Below are 21,009 nucleotides of genomic sequence, written 5' to 3'. Positions count from 1 at the left end.
GATGTGAACGTTATGCGTTGTTTACAATTTAATGGCATAATATCTTTTGTGCAAAACAAGTGGTCAGGTAGTATCTGGCATAACATATTGTTTTCTGAAATGCTTCATGTGCATCTCTAGATGACATAGTCTCATACGGTTATTTTCCTGACTTGAGCTGATTAATGAAGGCATGTGTCTGGCCCTGTTATGCTTAGGGATTTAGAACAGTATTTTGTGTTTGTAAAACTAAAAAATAATTTTCCCACTCAATGCTGTGCTAGAGTTACACAGATAGAACTGTTGTTTCAGGACAAAAGTATTTTCCAAATATATCTGGCAAAGGAAAGCTTAATCAAATACAGCTTGCACAGTTCAAAGAGCATGAATGTTTATTTCTTAAAATTTGTTTTAGTGACTCAGTGATTTTCTGAAATAACCGACTTGTGCATATGTCATTACCTCAGAGAGAGCCCTGGCTTATGTTCTGCTTGTGGCAAAATCTTTTTTCCTGTGTGTACAAACATCTTTCCTTGTTCTTAAACATGTTAAATCCAGACTGGCAGCTGTGCATGGGGGTTACAACTTGAGTTCTGCCTTTGGCTTTGTTCTTGCAGTTCTCTGCTTTGAGAAGAGGTTACAGCAAAAGTGGCTTTAGTTGTTGGTCCCCTGAGCTGTTCCCACCATTGCTCCCAGAACAATCAGGAAGGTCTGTGGAATTGGCTTTGGGACAGGCAGAAACAGTGAGGACCAAGTAGTATCAGCTTGGCCCTTCAGGAGTGCTCATGCTGTCTGAACTGGCTGATAAAACCCCTTGCTGCACCGTCAAGATGTCTCTCTGAAACAAATGAAGGAAGTTTTCTTAACTGCTGATTCATAGCAAAGCAAAGCACTGATGATTAAGAAAATACTTTTGTCTGTTAATCATTCCTTGTTGCTTTGATTCTGAGAGTGAGAGCTAAAAGTAGACAATTAGATGGGAATTAAAGGCCGTATTTCTAACAATGAGAATAGCTAATGATTAGAAAAGTTTGCCAAGAGTTGGAGGAGTTTCTCCCTCAATTCATCACCACTTCTGCTTGTTTTATCCTCATGTGCTTTATCCTTTTAACTAAAGGAGAATCCCTGTAAAAGAGGGGAAAAAAAGAGCAGCAAGTTTCGGGAGTTGAAAGGCAAACTTTATAGAAAAATGCCAATAAAATCATAAGACAAATTTTATAAATAAGTTTTTGTTGTCTCTGAAATAGTTGCTGAACTACATGTATTTTTATTTTGCAGTATGTAAAAGAAATGAGAAGTCATCTTTGATTTGACTTTTTGCTACATTAAAGCTGGGAGTGGACCTACATTGCAAAAATGACATTCTGTCATGGAAATTCAGAATTGGATCACTGGAAAAAATCCAGTCCTGCTCTTTATCTTCTATTTGATGCATCTAGGACTAGCAGTAGCAGTGTATTTATGAATGCTATGAATTTATGAGCGATGCTCACAGAATGTGGATGCTTGGGACATTTTCTTCTACTTCATCAGTTGTACAAATCCAATGCAGTGAAACAGCTACAACGGCAATTTTGCTCATGAAGGATTTGGGTTGTGCTTTCAGTACTTGTTTATTCCTAATGTCAAAAATTAATCACTGTTACTCTTCCAGGAGTGACCTTTATTGATTTTGAACATTTACATGTACTCCACCTCTAAGCTTTGTGGCAAGATATTTTTGTACTTTCAGGTGGTTTGCAGAGTACCCATGCCTCACGAAACTTGAATGTGTCTTAAAAGTCATCTGAGGTTTGCCTAACCTGAGTTATTCCAAGAATGGATAGACTGTTCAGAAGCAGCTATTTTTATGTAACAAGTTATGACTGTAAATGTCAGTGTTTCAGTTAATAACATAACCTTTTCATTTCTATACATTATACATGTGCGTTTCTCCTTCCTCAGGAAAGACCAGAACCTCTTGTCACCAGTGAATTGCTGGTACTTACTCCTGAACCAAGTGAGAAGAGAAAGCAAAGACCATGCAACATTGAGTGAGATCTACCTGAACAATGTGATCATGCGATTCATGCAGATAAGTGAGGACTCCACCAGAATGTTCAAGAAGGTAATGCCTCTCCTGCAATCCTCCATCTGGGCTTATAAGATGCATGAGGGAGGCAAAAGTGTCCTAATAGATAGTATGTGAGGAGAAGATTCAGCACACACAGCATAAAATCTGTTTTAGCATATATATAAATTCTTCATAACTGTTCCCTTGAAGCAAATACTTAGTGCTGAAATGCCAGGGATCTTGGTGTATATGCTGGTGACCTTAACAGCTGAATCACAAATATCCAAAAAGCAGGGGAAAAAGCCTGTCCTTCTCTAAAAAGCACACTTGTCTATCCATGCAGAAAGGAAACAGTTTTCTCTTAGGACTCCCAAATAGTAGTGCTGTATTAATGAATTATTTGTGAAAAAGAATTTCATTGTGAATGAAACAGATTGAAGACAAAGCAAAAGTTTGCTTTGTAGTCCCTTTACATAAAGTTGGTAGCATATGGTGCAGTTCTCCTAAAAGTGTTCCTTTTCTTCCTAATATTAAATATGAACACGTACTTCTGATAACAGAAGTATTTCTATTAGATCCTTTAAGTGTTGTCTCTGTACATGTTTGTCCTTGTCCATGACTGTTATGTATTTTCATAACACATGGAATGTGTAAATCCCTCATGTATTAAGCAAGCACTCTAGGCAACCTTAGCTCAAGATCTACATAATGTGTTTGCAGTCGTTGTTGAAATGTTCCAAAAGAAAAATAGATTATAAATGCATATTTGTTAGTCACAGTGAGATGCAGGTAGACAATCAACATACAGAAAGAATTCAAGAAGAGTAAAGGTTAAAAGATATAAATTGTGTGATGAAATGATAGCAACAGTACCCAAGTTAATGTTTTCAAAACAGGAAACTAGTTTCACATATACCCGACCATCATTCTAGATAGCACTGGGGTGGGAAGAATAATCATTTAGAGAGCACATAGGTTGTACTTGGAGGAAATAAAAGTAAAAGCTTAAATCAAACTTCCTGGTATGTATTAAAACCTGTAGCAGGAACAGAGTTGAAGTTTATAGTTTCTCTATCAGTCATGGGTTGTTCATATAATATGTCTGATATGTAAAACTGTAATTAACTAACCACTCAATTTTGTAATATGGAAGATAGTTATAGAAATTGATCCAATAAAGTGATTTGAACAGGCTGTAGTATTGTCTATGTGTGGATATGTCAGAGTTGCAAACCAGTAGAAATTTTTTTTTATTGAATCTGGAATAGTTTTCCAGTTGTTTGTGTCTTTATCTCAGAAATATCTTCTTTAATACACGTGCATTATTAGACAAGCCTGTTTGCTTTCAGCATAGTTCAGTTCTTTGGCACTAGAAATTTTGTTTTTCCTTCCCTTCTGTCCAGGTGGACAGATTGTTGAAGTTTTCATGGAGATGTGTGTGTCCTTTTATATTCGCTCATAATTTATTAATGGAGATTGTTGCAGCTTCTCTCTCAAACAGAAGAAAAAATGTGGATATTTTCAGTGTGTTAACAGGAGGTATATTGTCACATCTCCCTGATAACCTTGTTTCCGTCCTCCATATTGTACCCTGCAGGTGCAACATTTCAAGTTTTCTCTTTCTAGCACTGTTTCTTGAAGAAGAGCAAGCAGCTGCTCTTGCTTTTTATTCCTGACTTGGATTTTCTAAAGGGGAAAGAAGAGCAGGGAAATTGAGATGGTCTTACCATGCATCACTGAAAGCTCACATTAGTAGAGTCCAGATCCTCAGCAGCCCTTTCCTACCTTTCATCAGGGTTTGCCAGCTGACACTCAGAGTGAGGGTGTCATGTCAAACAGCTGTTAGCTGAAGTGGAACATGGGCAGAGTGAGGTAAGCAAAGGCTGTGTACAGGAATCTGAGCCAGTCCCATAATACCAGGGAAAGGGTGGCAGGAAAACATGCAGCACCTCAACATGGCATAAGAGAGCTTCATGGGCACGTGGACTGAATGTAGCAGTGCTTGTTCACCAGTATCAATTCTGAGCACACATTTTTAAGACATTCTGTCATGCTCAGTACTTGTTGCAGAAGGTTGGTCTTTCCACTGAGCCCCAGTGTGCACAGTTCTTGCCGTGGTGCTTGTTGAAAAGTACTGGTGATTTATTTGCTGTTAGTTCCTGGGTGCAGAACTGATGATGAAACTCTTCCAGCCCAAACCCTTCCATGATCCTGTGATAGTTTGTGTCAGATGTGAATGAGCAGTCTAACTTAAGGTACTTACAGAAGTGCATAATGGACATTTACCGGGCAACAAAAAGATCAGATGCAAAACACATGTCCTGTGCTACAGTCCTCTTTGAAGGAAAGAGGTCATGGGGGCAAAGAGAAAGTGCATTTACAGTGAGAAAGGTGACAGCCAACAGTGTCTTCCATCAAAATTGTATTCTCCCTGAAGAAAATGTCATTGATTTTGTTGGAGATTTTTAAACATCAAATAGCATATTTAAGCAATTTCTGTCAATTTTTGTGATTCTGCAGATTACTTTTGAAAAATATGTATTTAGAATAAAATAGTGTCAGAGAAAAGTATAATCAGTCTCAATAGGGGTCATATCCCTGTGAAAGCATATGGAATTTGTTCACTGTTCACAGATTTTGGATTAAAGTAGAGACAAACCATTTCCTACAGATACTTCTACTCTGGAATCTGATCATACTGTTCTGTGAAATATGTACTGTCTCTCTAGGTAATAAATATAAATAACAAGAAAAGCAGCAATATGAAGATTTTAAAAATAGACTAACAAGTGCTTGCTTAGTGTCTTACTATAGTCCACAGTCAAGAGCAGGAAATATCTGTACTCTGTTGACTGTTGCAGTAAGAGCATGTAATGTCTACAATTCTATGATTCTATAATTTGCAAATACCAGTTAGTCAAGCTTCTCTATATTCAATGATTAGATCTTTCAGTTATATATCTTACAGGTTATTCATCTAGTGGTGTTACACATCACTACTTTTATCTTGTTTTAATCTCCACCAGTCTTGCAGCAGCAAGGTGCTTTACTCCATTTCCAAGACTAGAGAGTAAGTACATACACCAAATCCATGACCAGAACAGATCTTCATTGTGCTGCTCTGAAGCCCCAGTCTTCCTGCTGCAGAAAAGTGTCTCAGAATGGTTTTCCCCATTGCCCACAAGCAAGATAAGGGGAGAAAACAGCAAAGTCATAATCACTCAGAACTTCTTGACTCTTTCTACTCCCTTTTTTTTCTCCCCCTTTCTCTTCTCAAGAGGGTGGGACTTCCCATTCTGCTTCTCAATGGTAGATGTTACTGACCTTTTCCATCTTGCTGATGGGCATGTTGGTTCTCAAAACTTCTCCATGAAGTGAGCCCAACATTTTCTTTAGTAGTGTGGCTTGAATTTGTATCTTAAGATTGATTCCAGCTTGAATTGTACTAAAGAAAAGATTGAATAATTTCCTCCTTTTCTGGCCATGCTTACCACTGGAGTATTGTTTTGTTACCCCTCCTATGTGTGATATAGCACAAGCCATAAGTTTGTATAAACCCCTTTTTCTACTTGTTCTGTAAAAGGTGTATGCAATAGCCAATGATGATCTGGTAAAATGTAGTGGTGAGGGTGTCCATGCTCCTTAGCCTTTGTACCTTGTCCTTGTCTCGGTCTCTGTTCTTCATCATTCTGTTTCTCCTTTTGTGTGCATTTATACATCTGTCTGGATATTTTGACTGTTTTGGGGAAATGATCCTTGTTGGCTCTACCTTACATGGTCTGATGGGACTGGATGTGTTGTATTCAGGTACCCAATTGTACATAGCTTTGCTGTCTAGTCTGGCCTCCTTAACATGTCGATATTAATTAATTTTGTTCTCCCAGGAGCTATTTGTCATTCTTTTTTTTCCAGCGGTCACGAACTGGCACCTGTTTAAATGTACTAAATGCAGGACAAAGATAGGATCTAGTACAGAGATTTTGTAGCATTTATTGGAAGACATTATGTCAGGCCGCGTATTTTCAGATAGGCACCTAATCTTTTCTTTTTAGTTGCTGGCATATAAAAGCAGTAAGATTACTGTTGATGCCTGGCCTTTATGGTGCACATAAAATTACAAAAATCAAGTAATGGAGTTCAAACCTTGCATGCTTGCACATTTCTTCAGGCAGATGGGGTAGCTGGCCTCATGGGGACAATTAAAGAATAAAGTAATAAGGAGAAATGTCAAGCAGAAGGGAAAAGTATTATGCAGAATATTTCATGCAGTGATTCTGGTTTCCCCAGCAGTAATAATAAACTGTATAAACACATACTCACAAAATCCTTAAGCAGATTTGTAAATTTATAATTTATAAACATGTATCTTCCTTGGACAGAAATCTACATAAGCTAAGATGAACTATCTTCTAATATTTACAGTAAAAGATGCTGGAGAAACCAAGCACAATAAATATTTTTTTCCTTAATCTGGCTATTAAAAAGGAATATGACTACCTGCTGAATCTGATTGGTGTTATAAAGATTGTGGCACATAGATTTTTTTTGCATCATTTTCTTAAACATTTTAATGTTTAAAAGGATAGCAAAGCTGTTTGTTGGTATAGACAGGCAAATCTGTGAGAAAATTTTGCTGACTTGGCTATGTTAGTGTCACGCAGCTCATGAAGGGTTTGCACTTCACTTCCCAGGGCACCAGCAGCAGACTCATTTAAAAGCAATAGGCACGGAATATTTTTCTTAAATGATGTAACTGAAGAGCATTGTGTATGCTAAATACAGACACTAAAGAGTTCCAGGAAGAACTGGACTGACCCTTAAATTTCAGTTAAAATAAACAAGAGTAAAACTGGAGTGCCAAATGATGCTTTAACTGAAATGGATGGGAAAATTTTAGCAGACTTCAATGAAAATATATTAATGTGGAATAAAATTTTAAGTTTCTCAAACTTTAATCCAGAAATACAGATCTTGATAACATCAGTAGGACCACTGATGTGTTGAAAATTGAGCACATACTGAAAGGAGGATTTAGGTACATTTGTTTGTCTGTTGCACTTGTATGCTGCTATCAGGTGAAAAAAATATACTTCTGTTTCTTAATGCCTTGAACCAGATTAGTAACATATATAATATTTTTAGCAGGAATTTTCATGTGCTCTAACATTTTTATTATATTCTTCGTTCTTTTGGTTAATAGGTACTGGTGCATTTCTCAGGGACACAATGAATAAATAAGCACTTTCAGTGATTGTCAGTTTTTAATAGCCTGATTAGAGCTATCAACTCAGCTCCAGGAAAATGTATACTGCATCTTACATTCTGTTGTTTGGGTACCCTGAGGAAAGGCTCCTAGCGGAGCACACCATTCACACATGCTGAACCCTACTGCAGGGAGTAGGTAGCATAAACAAGAAATAGGAAAGCAATTAACCACTAAAAATAAATTCGCTTCTTAACTGGTGCTCTAGTATGCCATATATTACACACTAAATGCTGTATCACTTGCCACTCAAGTCAGTATTTCTTGATCTTAAATGGTAATGAAAAGTGTGTTGGTTCTTGAAAAATAAATTCATTTTATACTGCTAAGTTTAACCAAATTTCTTGATTTTTTTGGACAATTCCTACAGAATCTTTCATCAGAATTGAAATCGATTAAAATGTTACCAGTCCTCTGAGAGTCGGAGTCCACAGATGAAGTGGTGAAAGGATGACTCCTTTGTGATTGTGTGGCATTGCTTGGTTGTCACTTCCCAATTTTCACTCTTTTTGCTGATCACCTCCCTCCTCCTCTTTTTGCTTTCCAGTTTAAAGCTTATTGTCCTTTTACAACAGCACCTTTCTCTATTGCAATCTCTTCCATTCACTTTCAAGTTTACCATTGATGGGCTGGACTGCTTGTATTTCAGTGCTGGAGAGAGCTCAAAAGGAGCAAAGGGAAGAAATGGGTCCTACTAAATAGTGATCATTCAGTAAATCCTCAGCTCACCTGGTGTTTATTTCCATTAAGGTGGGACTGCATTAAGAGGAGAAAAGAGTGCATCCTTCAATGAACTGCTGTGTACTTTGCTTACAGTAAAATCTCAAGGTGTAAAGAGAAAATTGGTTTGGGGTTTTTTGTCTCACCTTCTCAAATAAACTACCAGGTTAAGGCATCTTGCCTTAGAATTGCTATTGCTGTATTTAGGGCTTGACTTCTCATCAGCCTCAAGATGGCTGCAAGCAACAGTTGAAAGGGATAAATTGCTTGAAGCTGGAGTTCATCTAGTGTTTTCCTCCCACATGGGTATGCTCTTATCTTAATGTCAAACATCTTATTTGTATGTTTTGCCCTTCTTTCTGCTAAAGTAATTTAATAAACCACTCATATTGAGCTATCCAAGAATAAACAGGTGGCCTCCGCTTGTGGCTTTGAGGAGGTGTGTAAGCTGTGTTAGAGCTGTGCTGTTGACTTTTAAAGGCAGAGTGCCAGTGTAAAGCAATGAAAAGCAGCTCAGAATTTTTGCTGAAGATTTTACGGCATTCCCTACAGCAGCTTGCAAATCTGCAGTCCTTTTCTAGTTCTTCATAAGCACTCTGTGTACTGTTAGCATATATGAAATTTTGTCCTTATTAGATTAAAATAATCTGATATTTGCAAAGTAATGGAAGTAGTAAGCCTTGTGTTCTAGATACTTCAGAATTAATGCATACCTCATGAAAATACCAGTCTTTGAAAAGTATAAGCAATAAGGAAAATTTCACAGTAATTCTGTCTACCTCAGCTTCAGGGCAGCTGTCTTGCTGTGCCTTAGCTGCTACAGCTAATGCCCTTGGGAATGCAAGAATCTCACTGAAGTGTTTTTTCTAAACTATGTTCCTTGCTTCTTGCCAGTGTAAAACCATCTTGCATAAAAGGATTAGAGTGAGTACTGATAAGTGATATGACAGGTGCTTTAAAATACTGCCCAGAGTTGAAGTAGTATAGTAGGAGCAGGAGAAAAAAACACACAGAATTTTCTGTTTGAGCTACCCTATGTAACTGTTTCATCCTCACGGAAGACAGTGGATGGGATGTGTGATGTGGTTTCTCCTTATAATGTGGATGTTGTGCTGCAAATTCTCATTCAGAAAACATTATTCCTTCAGATGTTTTAGTGGTGGCCAAGTATGCGTTAGCAGCTTTGGAGATGAGTTGTCCCTGAGGATTTTCCTTTGGCTTCCATACAAATACAAAGTACTTCTCATAGCTAAGGCTGTTATCTGTCATGCAGTTGGGGTTTTTAGAAGCCAGACTAATTGTCAAAGTATTCACAGGAAAAAAAATCTCACATTTCCAGCATGGATGTTAGAATGTTGAGCATCACAGAAGTGTAGCCAGGCTGTTTGCCAAGTCCCATAGGTCTCTTCTGCAGCTGTTTTCCAGAGGCTGTGATACAAATGCCTTCAGCTCTTGCACTGTTGCGACCATTTTCATCAGATTGAACTGCTGTGGAAAACTAACAAACGAATATATTTCAATGAGACTCCAATTAAATACTCTTGTCTTAACATATTTGCTTTGATAATGACTACTGCTAAGCATTTATTTTTTCTTCTGGGTCAGAATGAAAGTAGAGTCACAGTCCAGAAAAACTAAACAAAGCTGGTTCAGCAGCACACTCTGTGGAATATTATGCAGTTGAGTATCTGTTTCAAAGAGGAGCCACAATTATTTATTGCATAAATATTTAGATAGTTGCATGTGCTGAGAAACAAAGACTATCCTAGATGTAATATTGGGCAGGATGTTCCTCTAGAACATCGAATTCTGCATGATTTCGTTTTTGTATATATCATAGCAATGATAAACCAGTACACAGTTTGTTGTATTAAAAACATTAATCTTGAACTTTACCCTTTCTGTTGGCACCTAATTTCCTGATGCTTTTTGGGAAAATATCTTAAATTACTTCTGAGTTTCTTTTTAGAAGTTTTTTGTCCAGATGTTATCTGTCTGCCTCTGCATCCCTGAGACACTCTTTTTAGGGTGCTGTAATTCAGAATGGGTTTTGTGAGCAATGCTGCATTCACTGTCTAGGATGAACAATGAGTATAAATATCAAGAAACAAATGTATGGTGCAGTTTTTCATGCCCTTTTCTAATGATTTTTCTTATTGCAGAGTAAAGAGATTTCATTTCAGCTTCATGAAGACTTAATGAAAGTACTTAACGAGCTTTACACAGTAAGTACAGTTACTTACTTAGCTTATCTTATAAAAATTCTGTATCAGACTACTTTTGTAAGCTTTAAGTGGACTTTCATCAACTAAGTTATCCCCAGTGGAGTTAGTTACTTTTGTCTTTCACACAAGCCTAAATTCTATTTTTGAAAAGACTACTCACTTGTTTAAAATACCTATGCTAATGCTTTCAGGATTGCTCTTTACTTTCAACCCTTCCTTTCGCCCAGAGTCTGGTAAGCCAGTTTATTATAACTTTTGTTGTTTATTAATGAGACGTAACTACTCAGGGCTTACCAGAGTAAACTTCTTTATTTTCTGCCTTGTTTTTGTCGGTGCTGCCATCTGCTAAGTTTGACTTGTGGATTATACTCAGTTAAAAATCATAGGTCTTTGCAGATCCAGTGCTCTGCTGTCTAAATGTTATTTATGTGCCCTTCCCCATCCCTGACGGGGATAAGTAAATAATGAAAAGAAAAACAGAGGGTTTTGTAGACTTTCCATACCATTTAGAGAGGTCAAGAAAAAACCACTGTGAACACTCTGGCAAGCTCCTGCTAATCCATAGGAAAATATGAGAGAATAGGTCTGAACCTATTTGCTTGTTTGAAACCCGTTTACACAACATGTTACTGCAAAACAATGTCTTGTCCACTTGATAACTATTTCCTCAGCTATTTTCTGAATGAGTATGTTGTGAAAAAGAAAAGAAGCAATAATTACCCTTTTTTAAAAACATTGCAGTAGAATTAAGAGGAATTGGTGATATGCATCTCTTATAAAAGCCTGTTGATTCCTGCTCCTTGAGGAAGTTGTCCATTTAAATTCTTTTTTTTTGTCTGGAAGAACTGAAGCATATGCTTCAGTACCCTGCATAATGATCTCTAGACAGCTCTGTTCCCCATCCTCAAGATTTGGAGGATTATAATAAAACCTTACAATATTGGTAGCAAGAAACATTTGTGAAGTTTAGTAAATTTAGGAAGTGATCACTTCTCCACAGGCAGAGCTCAAACATTACTTTTGTGCATCTTCATGATTTTTCTTTTAGCCTAGGAAAAGTGGTGCAGACATCAGTGGATGGGTTGAAGAATATTTGAACTCAAGAACAACTTAGGTGGCAAAAGGGAGATCCAAAGAAAATTAGTCTTGTCTTTCTGCCCTGAGTTCTTTTGAATTTTTATGGACACGGTTTCCCAAGGTCTTCCTAAACCACCACTTTTTTTTTCAATTTGGGATTTTTTGGGGTTTTTTGTCTGAAACTACCACAATTTTGTAGGATGCAATACTGCAAAGCCTTCTTGGCAGAGGCCTGTAGTCAGTGAAGTGTTCTGGGATCAGCTTCTGCAAAGTAGTGATAGCTGCAGACAATTCACACAGCTGAAGGGGATCAGCAACTGCGGAGCCATGGCATAACTGGGACTTCAGGGCTGAATAACCCTGAAGATACAGCCTTGTTTCAATTAAACAGTTGCATAACTCCAGTGTCTGGGGAGGCTTGGGATTAGTGCCTGTGCTCCCAGGGTAGGGAAACAGTGAAGCATGTGCTGAAATACTTTTCTGAAGTACCTGTGAAAATTTGCAGGACTGGACTTAGGTATTTTCACTCCTTTTCTTCACATTAGTGCTATGTCTTCATACTGATAACCATCAGATTTAATCAGGTATTAACTTCCATATTATGACTTCCAGTGCATGCTAATTCCCTTCTCAGAATTTAAGATTTATTTTTTAAATGGGAATATTTTTTATGTCATAAAAATTCTGAATTTTTCCACACTTTGAGTCAGGCTACTGCTGCAAGATGGCTTCTTGGGATAGAATTTACTTCACTTGATTTTCAGACATCTGCAGTGTAGATACAAATACCTTAGCACGCTATCTGGGTTCCAGTTAAAGTCCCAGGAAATCTAATATGGGCAGATGAGACCTCTTTAATCAGATGCAAGAATCTGATTCAGATTAAGTGATCTGTACTGTTAACTTCATTGTCCAGCTTTTCATCGATTGCAAAGGGCTTGATCAGCTGTACATGTCCACATTTAGCTAAATAAAGCCCACACATAATAAAGTGACAATATGGTGCAGAGTAGCATCTGTTTCACTGTGCTTGCATGTTTAGAATGGTCATCATGATATTATATCTCCTCTTGTACATAAAAATAGAACAGAATCTGGACAGATGGGGACCTCATGCACAGGTTTTTAATTCTTTATGACTTCTACTGTGTACAGAATAAGATCATAGTGGCCTTATGAGAACAACTATCAACAGCTTTAATCTCCAGCAGTGACATTTCTCAGTTTCAAAAAGAGGATGTCATTTGCCCCATGATTTATAGAGGGGGAAAAGTTTTTAAAAAAACCAATCATACTATTGTGAGATAAATCATTGAGTCCAAAAAAAAGCAAATTAATTTCAAATCTGTGAGTAATATACTAATACTGAAGTCTCTCCCTGCTACTTAGTTCTGTTTCTTTGAAAGGAAAGGTCTTGTGCTTTCATGAAGTATAACTTAAAATGTGATGTCATATTGGAATTTAAATACCTCTCAAGCCTTTGAGTGAGGGGCAAGTATTGGAGCTTTAATACATATGAAGAAGGTTTAATAATCTGGTTATTTCTTATCATGCTTTATTTTACAACAAAGGTCTGTAAATAAAGGTCTTTGGTTTGTGCTGTCCTCATTAAAACTACACATCAGGTACAGGATTGTTGAAAAAATAAGAACAGAAGCAGGTGAACCACGATTTCAGAAGATGTTTCTGAAGATGTTCTCAGAGCAAAGCAGAAGGCTTATTTTGCTGGAATAATCAGAATTTTGTAAGGGAAACCTTAGTTTCTAATTTTCCATCTCTTCTATGGAAAGGTTTCTTTAAATGTTACATTATATTTTCTACATATTTTATGATTAATAAAAATGCATTTTAAAACTCTATATTTTCAATTTTCAGTATTGTATGCATGGATTTTAAAATTAGAACTGAAAACATCATTCTAAAAACAATTTAATAACTAAGCTTCACTTTGTATCTTTTCAAGTTTAGTAAATTATGACTGGCAAGTACTTATAACTATGCCTGATTTCTCCGTGCCAGACAAATTGGTATTTTCAGGTCTGCAGTAGCCCAGCAGCTGCACTCGTCTCTTACTCCTCTCCTTACCACACCTTCAGCCAGCACAGGCCAGAAATCAGTCCCATGTTTTAGATAAGAATATAAGCTTTAGAAACTACAGTGAGATGAACCTTTTGAGTGAGGGGGGATGGAGAAAGGTGAGCTCAGTTAGTTGTGTGGGGTCACAGACAGGAGTTTTTCCTGGCATTTACAAAAAGAAAAGTTGGTCAAACTGAAAGCTGGGTTGTAGTTTTTTGTGAAGTGATTGATTTAGAAATCTTCTTACACGTTGACTTAGAGACAACAGATTATTGACTTTGCAATAGATCATCTTTGCAATATTGAAAACTCCCCAGTCAAACTCTTCTTCCATTTCTCTGGGAACCTAAAATACCTTACCTTGTCAGATCAAGCACTGGTATAGAGCAATAATATCTGAGTGATGGGGAAGGATAGGAAACAGAAGGTGGGCAGACACTTTCTTGTACTGTAGAGAGGTCTTCACTGGCCTTATTTAGGGGTCAGGACATATTCATGAATGTCCTCTAAAGACATCAGGAACGTCACAATTTTGCTAAAAATACAGAGCTGTTCCAGTACTAAGGCTGAGGACAAATTGTGGAGAAAAGTGATGCACATCATAAAAGTATATCTTCATGTCTCCCACTTGGCTTTCCAGATAAATCCTACATTACATTTCACAAGCAATGCAAATGAAAGCTCTCAGGAAAAGGAAGAAGTAAGGAGAGTCCAAAGCAACTTGAATGTTAAAGAAGACAGGACTGCTGTGCCACTTGCATTTTCCATTCATTTATCTTACTCTTTAAAAATCTTGACTTTTAAATTTCTCTAGGTAGTTGCTGCCAGATTTTCTTTTTTTTTCTTTGCTGAAATAATACAGAATCTTGACTTCTCTTCAAGAAGTTAAGTTCAGTTTACTGTGGCACATCAGAGATCTGAGAAGGTGAAATCCTGTATTGATAGTAATATATAAGTAGCAATTCCTAAAACCACACCAGACTTCAGCTTGGAAATGAGTGAACAGTAATCTGACAACAGCTCATACTGAGCCTGCTTAACTGCTAGAGGCCACTGGTGTGGTAAAATTGGCATAAGATTTTACTTATTTCTTGTGCAAAGCACTAACTAACCCAATTTTATGAAGCCCTTGAGACCCCACCTTCTGAAAAGAACTCACAGCTTAGCAAAGACAATTCTAAAACAATTCAAACATGATAAATGCACAGGGGATGAGTTGCTGTTCCAGGAAATTCCTATTTCCTGAGAAACACTATGAAAAGGCTCTTAATTACACAGTTCTATTATAAAAATAAAGTACATTTTAACACAGTAATTTCAGTATATTTTAACTCTGTAGCTTTCAGTCTTGCCTTGGTTTCAGTTTTCTAGAAAAGAAGTATGCATGTAGAGGAGGAAAGCCAGTCCCCTACTGTGGGAACATTCTTCACTTACAGCCCATAGAAGTACAGCACTAATTACTGTCTTTTTGATGAATTTCCCTAGTTAACAGCTGTGGAGTTAAAATAATTATCTAAGAATGTACGCTAGAGTGCCTTTCCTTGTGATAAATATTATCTTCTGCCTTAAGTCTATTTGCTGAGCTCTTATGAAAGATGCTGAATCTTGGGCACACAAATTGAGAAGTTTATATTACTAAGTGAACAGTCTGTCACCTACAAATGTGAGAGTGCATAGTTAGGGTAGCATAATATTTTTCATCTGCTTGTAGTCTGACTCAGTCATCTGACAGAAATATATATTTTGCTTCACTGGATCAGCAGAATAAACCTGCTAAATTAATAGCAGATAAACTCAATATTTAATTTTATAAAGGTACTAATATGCATTTAAAATGCTGGTTTACTACAGTGGAGAAGTGCAGCAAATATGACAGTTCAGCATCTGCAAAATTACAGCCTTGCTCACTTTTTTCTTGGATGGCTGATCAATAAGCACTTCGGAGACTAAAAGTCAGTTCAGTGATGGATACTCTCACAGGATGGTCTGTCAGTTCAACAATTCAGTGGACATTATTACTTGTTTCATGTTTCATATTTATAGTTTGAATAATAGATCTGCAAATCTTTTGCATGTTCACAGATCGGAAGCCTACAAATCTCAGAACTTTTCACACAATAAGTCTATTTAGGAAAGCCTGTTACTGCATTTAACAATACCTTACAGTCTTAAAAACTCCAAAGCAAAAAGATGACATAGTGCTAAGGGAAAGATTCATATATGCGACTTAGCCTGCAAATTCTAAGCTAATTTGTTGAGGAAGTATGCACTGAAATACTTGGAAGCCAAGTCCCTAGCTTGTTCCCATTTATTTTTCCATACATGTCTCTAATGCTTTCTCAAATTAAGTTCAGCTGCTGCAATATCAGCTCTTAAAAAAGCATTGACACATCATGAAAAAGGCTGAAAAATCATGGAAAAAGTTTTCCCCAAAGGCTTGCAAAATAATGATGTCACTATTGCATGAGATAAGCAGTGCTATCAATATAAAAAACTGGACAGGAGTCACATACATAGGCTGATCGCTGTTCTTTACAGAGTCTGTATTGATTCTTAAGCCAGTGAGGCTTGGGTAGGACTGACTCTGATGTCAAGCCCTGTGAATACAGCGAGAGGGCTTCTTTTTAAGTTTTTGTTACTTAGGAAACCATTTGTACCAAGAACTTGTGCAGAGTTTGTTGTGAGAACATGGATTTCAAGTAGATGTCTTGGTTCCCCATGAAGGCTATGAGTTCCATGTAGTTCTCCCACAAAACTTGCCTTTCAGTCAGAGTGAGACACTCTGGATTTGGTAGCATGTGCTGTAAGCAAGAAGTGAGAGGAAGAAATACTCCTTGGTGATGTGAAGCTAGTGGAGTCACTGCGGAGACATTGGGGAGAACAGTGATACACTTGTACTCCTTCAAGGAGTGCTTCTTTCAATAAGGAGGCTAGCTGAAGTGTTAGCCTCCGCAGAAGAACATTTATGCCTAGTCTGCTAGTCTGTTTAAAACTTCAATACTTACTGCTTTTGACAAGCAGAACAAATCCTTGTTTCACAACTTAGTTGCTTTGAGATGTAGTTAGAAAACTTTGAGATATATTTGATACATAATCACAGAATATCTGAGTTGGAATGGACCCGCAAGGATCATTGAGTTGAGCTCCTGCCCTGCCTAAGACCATCCCCAAGAATGATGTCATGTGCCCAAGAGTGTTGTCCAAACACTTCTTGAACTCTGTCAGGCTTGGTGCTGTGACCACTTCCCTGGGGAGTCTGTTCCAGTGTCTAGCCACCTTCAGGGTAAAGAACCTATTTCTAATACTCAATTTAAAACTTGCCCTGACAAATTCAGGCCATTCCCTCAGGACCTGTCACTGGTCACCATAGAGAAGAAATCAGTGTCTGCCCCTCACGAGGAAGTTGCAGACTGCAGTGAGCTCTCCCCTCAGTCTCCTGTTCTCCAGGCTGAACAGACCAAGTGACCTCAGCTGCACCTCATACAGCTTTTCCTCAAGGCCTTTCACCATCTTTGTTGCTCTCCTTTGGGCACTCTCCAGTAGCTTTAGATCCCTCTTCTATTGTGGCTCCCAAAACTGCACACAATACTTAAGGTGAGGACATCTCCTCCCTTGCCCAGCTGGCCATGCTCTTCCTGATGCCTCCCAGGACACAAGTGGCCCTCCTGGCTGCCAGGGCACTGTTGACTAATATTCAACTTTCCCTTGACCAGGACCCCCAGATCCCTTTCTGTGGCACTGCTCTCCAACCTCTCATTCCCCAGTCTGTCCATTCGTCCAGGGTTGCTTCATCCCAGGTGCAGAGTCCCAACACCTTTCCTTTGATGGTTAGTGATTGCCCAGTTCTCTTAATTTGTCAAGGTCTCTCTCCAGGGCCTCTCCGCTTTGGAGGGAGTCAGCAGCTCCTCCCAGTTTTGTATCACCTGTGAACTTGCCTAGTATCTTTTCCAGTCATGCATCCAAGTCATTAATGAAGATGTTAAAGACCACAGGACCTATGATAGCCCTGCAGAACCTCACCAGTGACACATCAGCAGTCTGATGTCATCCCATTCCCTATAACTGTACCCAACCAATGGACCAGTTGCTCACCAATCACATGATGTGTTTATCCAGCTATGTGCTGGACATTTTATCTAGAAGGATACTCTGAAAGACAGTATTGAAAGATCTACTGAAATCCCAGATTACATCTACTGAATTCCCTTGGTCAGCTAGGTTGGTTACCTTGCCATAAAAGGAAATCAAGTTTGATCCAGCAGACTTCCCTCTCAGGAAGCTGTGCTGGATGTGACCATTGTCTGTGTTGTCTTTCAGGTGTTATTCAGTACCTCCTGGAATAATCTTCTTCATAGCTTTTCCAGGCACTGAAGTGAGATTGACAGACCTTGTAGTGGTTTTTATACAAGCCACTACAGATCTGTAGTTTCCAGGGTCCTCCTTGCACTTCTTAAAAAAACTGGGGCAACATTTGACAACTTCCAGTCAGCCTGGACTTCACCCATTCCCAAGGCTGCTCAAAAACTGAGACAGAGGTTTTGTGATGGCATCAGCCAGGTCTTGGAGAGTTCTTGAGTTAATGTCATCAGGGCCCATAGTTCCCTCCACAGGCAGAGTATAAAAGAAAAGAACTTTTCTAGGTGATATGACACATGAGTTAGTCTTGTCCCACCAACTAAAAAGTCTCTAGAGATGACACAGAACAAAAGATAAAAAATAAAAGCAAACACCTCTAGCCTTACGTAAATAAACACTTAAAAGATTTGAACAGAAAGGCCAAAAGAAAAGGGCACAACCTTGCTTTTAATTTCTTTTCCCTGTCATTTTTAATGAGAGCCATATCACTTTCTGTGCTTCTCTGTTTTATTATATAAACCATTTTTTTTTAAAGTCCACTTCCTCTCATTGCAGTAATACTTTTGTTACCGTGGCTGTATGAGTTAAGCTCCCTGGGTACTGATTATCGACAGCTTTAAGAGTGCCTTTGGAGTAGTGCAGGATGTAGAAGACTAAGCATGCTATTTGGTTAAACTGGGAACCTTGCAGACCTCAGCCCTGTGGGCTTGCCTTCTCTTCCTAACCCAACTTCATCAGTCTCTGGGGGTTTTTTCTGCCTTATCTTGCAGATGTGAACTGGTGAGGCAGTGGCTGTTCCCAGTGTGTGTAGGCAGTATTTGAGCAAGGAGCTCTGCATTCTGCTTGGGCCTTGGAGCACAGTGTGCTATAGAGGAGCAGCAGCAGTAGCACTAAGTCCTGCTCCAGCAGTTTGGTTTTTTCCACCAGAGCTGTAAACATATGTTTCTTAAAATAAAAACAGGGCCACTTTTTAGTGCTTGTCTCCAAGCTTGTTTTACCTTACTACAGGAAGCTGGTGAAGAGTTGCCTGTTTCATTTTTAATATCAGTAGCATCAGTCTTAAGTAGTGGCATACACAGTTATGGTGTATAATATACATTGTTATGCAAAATTGCATCTCTCTGAAATTGCCTGTCTTTCTGTTGCACAGGACTTGAAATAAGCATCAGTTCAGCCACCCACTGGCATGATGTGCAGTTGATTTGCATCCATCCATGTTCTGTACTGAATTTGCGATATCTAGCTGTAGTGTTCTGCCACTCTATGGATACTTCTTGGGTTGGCCTAACTACTCAGTTACAAAAAAAACACTCTCCCAAGGGAATATTTCAAGGCAGCTTCCAAAAACTGTCTGTCTTCTCCATGGGTCACACAAGCAGCTGGTTTGATTCTTGCCTGCCTGTGTGCCCTTCAAAATGTGAATGGTTTGCATGGCCTCCACCCAAAGATAGTATCTGCTGGTGAGATCTCTGGCACCCTTTAGAAGAAGAGAGGAGGCCTCTGGCTGCCTGAGAATGCCTTCCTGCTTTGTTCAGTGGTCTAAACTTAAGACAACAACACAAAGAAACAAACAACAACAACAAAAGACTGGGGAAAGCAGAAAGACACTTCCTTTGGTGTAATTGGGCAGAGACAGCCCTACCCAACAGAAGTGGGGGGTTTATGATTGCTGTCCACTGTGCAGCATTCAGGCTGAGTTTTTTCTTGCTTGAAGAAGGAGAGGACTAGACTAAACCAGTGCCTTTTCCTCTCTGTGGCGTGTATTTGCATACTGGCAACCCAAGCACTCTCATCTGCAGACCCAGCATGTGTGTAGAGGGAAGATGTCTTTGGGTCTCTGGGGAAAACATTTTCATAACTTATATATCAGGCAGCTCCTTCTTCAGTTCTCATCTGGTTTTACATCAGGCCCAGTCTGCTGGCTGTGCGGTGTGCAGACACTTCTTTCCAGGCCATGGACAGCCATCCAGCTATCTGGGGATTTGCTCCCAGACCAAAGCTTCCCATTCCCTCTCCTTCCTTCCCCTTTCCTCAGTGCTGAAGGGATCCTTCTTCTTTCAGATATTCAGTGTCCACAGCCAAGATGTTACTCAGCCCAGAAAATGGTTATATATCAGATAGATTTGGTACTGACACAGATTTAGTTTTGTTGCTCATTATTTTAATTTCCACTTGAAGACAAGAATACTGAAATCTAATAAGAATGGCTTTTGCTCTTTCCTATCAGAAAAATGAAAGAAAAAAATTCCGTATTTGAAATACTGTTAAATGAATCAGAAAAGAAAAATGCAACCAAAAGTTCTCAATCTCCATTGTCAAAGAAACTTACCCAAGATCCATGTTTATAAGTCAACATTTTGCTCAAAGACCCTGTGATTTTTCTGTAGATACCTTTATATTTTTATTTTTCTCCAATTCTCCTTTGACTCTTGCCTTTTGCAGGTCATGAAAACATACCACATGTATCATGCAGAGAGCATCAGTGCAGAAAGCAAACTGAAGGAGGCAGAGAAGCAAGAAGAGAAACAGATTGGGAGGTCAGGAGACCCTGTTTTTCATATTCGACTAGAAGAAAGGCACCAGAGACGGAGCTCTGTGAAAAAGATTGAAAAAATGAAGGAAAAAGTAAATACTCCTTTTATTTAGCTTCATTTGAAATAAATTCAGTGCATTTCTGACATTCCTTGACATTATATTAGAGAGAGAAATCCAGCTGGGAAATAAAATTAAGCAAGGTATACATGATAAACTAGCAGTGGGTTATAGATACCTTGACATAATTTCAGTTCAGGGAGGAGAATACTTCATTCCCAATATAATTCTTACTATAAAGTTTGTCTCATTTGAAATGAAATAATAAGTTTTCACTTTGTGTTATATTTGTTGTATGTATAACTGGCTCTAAATTAAGATGCTTTCTTGTTACTATGTGTGCTTGAACTGTTACCATTTCTGTTGCATACCAAAAATGAAGTAATTAAAATACGTTAATATGCAATGTCTTCCCTAGCGTCAAGCAAAATATTCTGAAAACAAGCTGAAATCTATTAAGGCTCGCAATGAATACCTGCTCACCCTTGAAGCAACTAACGCTTCTGTTTTCAAGTATTATATTCACGACCTTTCAGATTTAATTGATGTAAGTATTGGCACATTTGTACTTATGTTTATTCTGTTCTGGAGTAATACTTTTTTTCAGTTTTAAAGGGAATATATTAGTCATAAGGTTTGCCTACATTACGCTTGTTGTTTATAATATT

General features: G+C 38.3%; 1 protein-coding gene across 3 annotated transcripts in view; it reads left to right on the top strand.

Annotated features, from left to right (window-relative positions):
* Nucleotides 1-21,009, top strand: part of SRGAP1 (SLIT-ROBO Rho GTPase activating protein 1) — a 145,369-nt gene that overhangs the window by 75,081 nt on the left and 49,279 nt on the right. For all 3 annotated transcript variants that reach the window (XM_014888581.2, XM_014888580.2, XM_088165657.1), the window contains exons 3-6: nucleotides 1,924-2,086; nucleotides 10,178-10,240; nucleotides 20,192-20,374; nucleotides 20,760-20,888. In XM_014888581.2, coding sequence (XP_014744067.1) covers nucleotides 1,924-2,086; nucleotides 10,178-10,240; nucleotides 20,192-20,374; nucleotides 20,760-20,888 — 538 coding nt within the window. The remainder of the gene's footprint in view (nucleotides 1-1,923; nucleotides 2,087-10,177; nucleotides 10,241-20,191; nucleotides 20,375-20,759; nucleotides 20,889-21,009) is intronic.

This window comes from Sturnus vulgaris, chromosome 5 (assembly GCF_052056855.1).
Source record: "Sturnus vulgaris isolate bStuVul1 chromosome 5, bStuVul1.hap1, whole genome shotgun sequence".
Lineage (NCBI taxonomy): Eukaryota > Metazoa > Chordata > Aves > Passeriformes > Sturnidae > Sturnus > Sturnus vulgaris.
This window is presented reverse-complemented; position numbering and strand designations above follow the sequence as displayed.